The 6,816-nt window shown below is 43.4% G+C and overlaps 1 protein-coding gene across 2 annotated transcripts in view; it reads left to right on the top strand.

The window, feature by feature from the left end:
* ZNF667 (zinc finger protein 667) overlaps window positions 1–6,540 on the top strand; it is a 20,848-nt gene extending 14,308 nt beyond the window's left edge. For both annotated transcript variants that reach the window (XM_005857793.2, XM_014547669.1), the window contains one exon: window positions 4,669–6,540. In XM_005857793.2, coding sequence (XP_005857855.1) covers window positions 4,669–6,233 — 1,565 coding nt within the window. In that variant the 3' untranslated portion in view covers window positions 6,234–6,540. The remainder of the gene's footprint in view (window positions 1–4,668) is intronic.
* The last annotated feature ends 276 nt before the right edge of the window (window positions 6,541–6,816 follow it).

Genomic DNA, 6,816 nt, shown 5'->3' with positions numbered 1-6,816 from the left:
ACATCCCCAGTGGGGGGTGTGCAGGAGGCAGCTGATGGATGTTTCTAACTCTCTATCCCTCTCCCTTCCTCTCTGTAAAAAATCAATAAAATATATTTTTTTTTAAATTACAAAGTAAGACCAATCCCTTCCTCTGGTTCCCAGCATCATTGCTGTTATTCACTTTATTTAAGATAAATGCATAAGCACACATAATCAGATATGTTGTTGTATAATTGTCTTGAAGAAACTATTATCTGTTAGGTCAATTAAGAATAAGAAAAGTCCTGGCTGGTGGCTTGGTTGTAGTGTTGTCTCATGCTCCAAAAGGTTGAGGGTTTGACTCCCAGTCCGGGCATGTGTGGGAGGTAACCAATCAATGTTTCTCTCTCACTCCCTTTCTCTCTCTAAAAAGCAATAAAAACATATCCTCAGTGGGAAAAAAAAATGAGAAAAGTAAGAGTTTTTTTGCTTTCACTTATTCCTTCTTCAGTGCTCTTCCTTTCTCTGTGTAGGTCCCAGTTTCTGATCGACATTATTTTCCTTCTTAGAAGGACCTCCTTTTAGTAACTCTTGCAAGGGAGGTCTACTGGCAATGAATTCTCTCAACATTTGTTTGTCCTAGAAAGTCTTTATTTCTCTTTCACTCCTGAAAAGAGTGAGGCAGTCCTCGGGTTACATCGGACTCGATGTACTTCGTTTCGTGGTTATGTCGCCATCTCTGATAAATACTGATAATACTGTATTTACCCTTGTATGTACATACTAGTAGCTCTCTGTGTCCCAGTAGCTCTCTGCTGCCCTCCTGTAGCTCTCTGCCTGCTGCCCTGCCCTCCTGTAGCTCCCCCTGCCCTCTTCCCCCCCTCATAGCTTGCTGCCCTGCCTCCTGTAGCTTTTCGCAGCCCGCTTGTAGTTTGCTGCCCCACCCTCCTGCAGATCTGTGAAATGGTCATTACACGGTTGGTCTTTACACTTCAAGGCGTAACAGATAATTAGCATATTCCTCTCTTATTATATAGGAGGATGTGCTTCATGTTTTTTATTCTTTATTTACCACAAGTAAAGGTCAGGAATGGTTATCTTTCTTTTAAGTTTTTTTTACTTGTTTCATTTCATTACTGCTGTGTATGTGCTCCATGTGAGGGACGTAGGTGCTTACGTAGGTGAGTTCCGACTTACGGCGAAAATCAAGTTACGTCAGAACAGATCTCCAATGTAACCCAAGGACTGTCTGTATTTTCACAGAGTACAGAACTTGAGGTTAGTGGTTTCTCTCTTCAGAAGAGTTCCCAGCCCTAACCGGTTTGGCTCAGTGGATAGAGTGTCCGCCTGTGGACTCAAGGGTCCCAGGTTCGATTCCAGTCTAGGGCATGACCCTTAGTTGCAGGCACATTCCCAGTAGGAGGTATGCAGGAGGCAGCTGATCGATGTTACTCTCTCATCGATGTTTCTAACTGTCTATCACTCTCTTCCTCTCTGTAAAAAATCAATAAAATGTTTAAAAAAAAAAAAGAGTTCCCAGTGACTCATGCAAAAATGAGTAGTTAAAAGCCAACCCTGCCTCCAATTTAATCAGCCTAATGAAATTCAAACTTCACAGTATTATTTTTTCTTAACATTCATTCTGGGAAAATATCAAAAAGTGTTCAAATGTTATAGAAGACCGGAGAAAAACCAAAGCAATGCTTAGAGAAATGGAGTTACACAGCTTTATTACGCCGGCGGTCTCAGTGGAGTCACCTCCAAAAATCTGAACAAAGAAATCCGGTGGAAGCTTTTCCTTTATACCTTTTTGGCTTCTTTGTTCCCCAAGTATGGAATGGAGCTTCCGGATCTTACGGGGGCTTTGCAAAAAGCCCCATGTGTGGGGCTGGGGGTCATGAGACCATACCTAAGGGCGTGGTCTGGCGCCAGCACTGACAGCCCTCTCCAGGGGTTGTGTATTGTTTTACGATTCATGGCCTCTGTAACATGTGAGCAAACAGACAAGAAATCTTGCTAGCCCAGACTGCAGGAAAAGGGGCAATAGGTTATATTTTCCCATCTGGGTTACATTGTTCTGCTTGAGGAAAGTTCCCTTAGAGGGAACCAGATGTTATAGAAAGAATTAGCCTTTAGCCTCCTCTCATCCCACTTCCCCCTCCCCCTTGTCCCACAAGCTTTTCTTAGCCTTGTGGTACAACGACTACGGGGTTTTATGATGAACAGGCACAACGACCACTCTTAGGTGCTTCCTGCTGATGAGGGACAACGACCAAGGGGTTAGCCTCCCGTTTCTTCCTCTCAGAGGGGTTTGTAGGGAATTCTTCTGGTTTGTAGGACCATTTGAAGTTTAAAGGCATCTAGGCGAAATGAGATAAAGCAAGTTGAAAAATTTAGAAGACATTGTCCTAAGGTTACGGCTATGAGTAGCATTAACAGTGTTCCTGTCAATGGGAGAAGCCATTTCTAGATTACCCCGACCACCACCACCACCACCCAAGCAGCCCAGGACTCGTGTAGCTCCTGTCTTCTTTTTGTTGCTCGTTCAGTTAGATCCTCAGCCTTATCTCTGACAATGCCTGACTGGTTGGCATAAAAGCAGCACTCCTCTCCTAAGAAGAGGCAGATTCCACCTTTTTCTGCTGTTAGTAAGTCTAATCCTCTTGTATTCTGTAGTACTACTGTGGCGAAGGAATCAACTTGATCCTGCAAGGCGATTAGAGTCTCAGCTACTCTATATCTTCTGAAAATTCTTGGGTTAAAACTTGATAAGAGGAGATAGAGTGAGCTATTCCCCCTCTCCCTCCCCCGGCTCCTATGCCTCCCGCAACTATTAGAAGGGGAATCACTTGCAAAGCTCTTTTATATCTAGTTACTGCTTTAAGGAGGGTTTCAAAGGATTGGTTGTTGGGTATAATAGACATATCTGGGGTTAGATAGGCAGGAGTGCACACTCCCGTCCAGTTTGCAGGCAGGCATGGGTAAGCAGTGGTCCCACACACGTTGAATATTCCTGCAGGGGGGCACCAGGGGGAGGGGTGTTTTCAGCCTTGAGAGTGGAGTTGCCTAGATCATCTGGGAGGCAACCTGTTGGATGTTGGCCCAGGGTACTGTCCAGTAGACCTGTCTTTTCCGTATACAGAGCTTTACTCCAGGGTAGCAGTAGCTCCCCTGATAAGAGGAAAGACTTACAATAGTGTCATCTTGGGTCCTGGTTAAGCAGGAGCAGGGGTGGCGAAGGAATCAACTTGATCCTGCAAGGCGATTAGGGCCTCAGCTACGCTCTCTATATCTTCTGAAAATTCTTGGGTTAAAACTTGGTAAGAGGAGATAGAGTGAGCTATTCCCCTTCCCCCTCCCCCTGCTCCTATGCCTCCCGCAACTCCGAGTGCTATTAGAAGGGGAATCACTTGCAGAGCTCTTTTATATCTAGTTACTGCTTTAAGGAGGGTTTCAAAGGATTGGTTGTTGGGTATAATAGACATATCTGGGGTTAGATAGGCAGGAGTGCACACTCCCGTCCAGTTTGGAGGCAGGCATGGGTAAGCAGTGGTCCCACACACGTCGAATATTCCTGCAGGGGGGCACCAGGGGGAGGGGTGTTTTCAGCCTTGAGAGTGGAGTTGCCTAGATCATCTGGGAGGCAACCTGTTGGATGTTGGCCCTGGGTACTGTCCAGTAGACCTGTCTTTTCTGTATACAGAGCTTTACTCCAGTGTAGCAGTAGCTCCCCTGATAAGGGGAAAGACTTACAATAGTGTCATCCTGGGTCCTGGTTAAGCAGGAGCAGGATGGATATGTAGTTGTAAGGGAGAGTGGGAACATACAGGCTATGATTAAGGGAAGTATGTTATTCCCCCTGTTCCTGTTCAGTGGGGGTCCACAGCAGTGAACCACAAGAATGAAGAGTAGTGTTCTAACTATTCCTGCAAGGCAAATGTAGCCAAGGATGGCATGACAAGGAGTGGTCCAGCAATTCATGATGAGGCCTTCATTTCCTTGCTGTGGTGCAGCCGGGGAGGATTTTCAAGATCTGGGGTCACCTTCCACTTGGACTGATGGCGCAAGTCTACTGGCAGTGAATTCTCTCAACATTTGTTTGTCTGAGGAAGTCTTTATTTCTCTTTCACTCTTGAAGGATATTTTCACAGAGTACAGAACTTGAGGTTAGTGGTTTTCCTCTTCAAAAGAGAGTTCCCAGTGACTCTTGCAAAAATGAGTATTTAGTTAAAAGCCAACCCTGCCTCCAATTTAATCAGGCTAATGAAATTCTAATTTCACAGTATTATTTTTTCTTAACATTAATTCTGGGAAAGTATCAAAAGGTGTTCAAGCAGTTTTAAATTTCTCTTCTGATGTTTTTCACTTTTCACTACTCCTTTAGCATTTCAAAGAGCTACTTTAGTCATTTTAAATGACTATTTTGATATTCTTAAGGGACATGTACATTTCCGAAAATGGGAAAAACCAAAGTGAAGGAAAATATTACTGCAATCTATTCTCCCAGAAAGGACACTTTCGATTTAGATGCACAGCTTTCAGATATTTTCAACTTAAAAAAATGGGATTATTCTTGTGGTAAAGTTGGATGAATTTTTCACTTATATTCTAGGAAATTTTCTGTCAATTCAACTTAGCTTCTTACATGACAATTTAAAAAAAAATAAGAAAACAGATGTTTAATTTGTTGATGTCTTTCACACTCAGGGTCTAAATGTGAGACCAACAAGTTACATCCCGATCATTGCAACAAACCTGGGCAAAGCATCTACCAGAAACCAGTTTCTGCAGCACGAAAAGGTCCCACAGGAAAGAGAAGCTGCACGAAAAATTCACTCCTAAAGAAACCCAAGAAAGTGCATCCAGGGAAGAAGGCTTTAAAATGTAATGACTGTGGGAAAACCTTTAGTCATAGCTTATCTCTTAAACTTCATCAGAATTCCCATACTGAAGAGAGACCTTATGAATGTAGTCATTGTAGAAAAGCCTTCAGACAGGTCTCATCCCTCCTCCTCCATCAGAGAATTCACAATGGAAAGAAAAGCCACGAATGTGACGAATGTGGGGAAAGCTTCACGCAAAGAACCACGCTTCTTCTACATGAGAAAAGTCATGGTGGAAAGGGAACCTTTGACTGTGGGAAGGCCTTGAGTCCGTGTCCAACCCTCAGGATACATCAGAAAACTCTCCTTGATGAAAATGCCCACCAGTGCAGGAAACGTGGGAAATCCTTCATTCGAAGGTCATCCCTTTCACTTCATAGGAAAATCCACAAGGGAAAGAAAATCCATGAATGCAGTAAATGTGGGAGAGGCTTCCGAAAGAAATCAGTCCTTGTTCTACATAAAAGAGTTCATACTGGAGAGAAAACTAATAAGGGCGAGAAGGCCTCGAGTCAGCAGAGCAGCCACCATTTAGAGAATCCTTATAAATGTAGAAAATGTGGGAAATCTTTTAATAGGATCTCATCCATCATGCTTCATCAGAGAATTCATGCGTCGGAGAAACCCTACAAATGCCCTAAGTGTGAGAAGGTGTTCCAGCGGCTTTCAACCCTTATTCTACATCTAAAAATTCACAATGGAGAGAAACTGTACAGGTGCAATAAATGCGAGAAGGTCTGTCATCGGCATTCATCCCTCATTCAACATCAGAAAGTTCACAGGAGGAAAAAGAAACTCTTTGAATGTAAGGAATGTGGGAAGATGTTTTCTGAAACTGCCAACCTTAAAATACATCAGAACATTCATTCTGAAGAGAAGCCTTTCAAATGCAACAAATGTAGTAAAGTTTTCGGCCGCCAGTCATTTCTTATTGAACATCAGAGAATTCATACCGGAGAAAAACCGTACCAGTGCGAGGAATGTGGGAAAGCCTTCAGTCACCGAATATCTCTTACGCGACATAAGAGAATCCACACTGAAGACAGGCCGTATGAGTGCGATCAGTGTGGCAAGGCCTTCAGTCAGAGCGCGCACCTTGCCCAGCACGAAAGGATCCACACTGGAGAGAAACCATACACGTGCAAGACCTGCGGGAAGGCCTTCAGTCAGCGCACTTCCCTTATTCTACACGAAAGAAGTCACACAGGAGAGAAACCCTACGAATGTAATGAGTGTGGGAAGGCCTTCAGCAGTGGCTCGGACCTCATCCGGCATCAGAGAAGTCATTCCTCAGAGAAACCCTACGAATGCAGTAAATGTGGGAAGGCGTACAGCCGGAGCTCATCCCTGGTTCGACATCAGAATTCACATTCAGAAGAAAAAGCCTAAGGGTGTTAACAAAAGCAAAGACTGAGTCTCAAAGGAGCAGATGCAGAGGCAAAGGGGAAGTGCATTGGTCTCTAACATACATTTTGTAAAAATGGGGCCGTTTGATGATGCTTCCCCCTTTGAAAGCCAAAGGACAAAAGTCCTGGATGACTTTGACCTAAGAATCTGAAGTCAGCTGAAGCAGAGACCTTATCATAGGTCTTCATTAAGCTCAGATGGTTGGATCGGTCATTTTTCATAAAGACAATTCTTCATTTGATAAGAATCACTGATATTTTATTCCCAATGTCGTTTTCCTTTATATGTTGTTTTTCCCCCTTTGAAAGCCAAAGGACAAAAGTCCTGGATGACTTTGACCTAAGAATCTGAAGTCAGCTGAGGCAGAGACCTTATCATAGGTCTTCATTAAGCTCAGATGGTTGGATCGGTCGTTTTTCATAAAGACAATTCTTCATTTGATAAGAATCACTGATATTTTATTCCCAATGTCGTTTTCCTTTATATGTTTTGTTTTTTTAAAATATATTTTTTACTTCAGAGAGGAAGGGAGAGGAAAAGGCAGTGATGAAAGAGAATCATGGAT

Source organism: Myotis brandtii, unplaced genomic scaffold (genome assembly GCF_000412655.1).
Source record: "Myotis brandtii unplaced genomic scaffold, ASM41265v1 scaffold1127, whole genome shotgun sequence".
Classification (NCBI taxonomy): Eukaryota; Metazoa; Chordata; class Mammalia; order Chiroptera; family Vespertilionidae; genus Myotis; species Myotis brandtii.
Note: the sequence above shows the minus strand (reverse complement) of the source record. Positions and strands in the feature narration are given on the sequence as shown.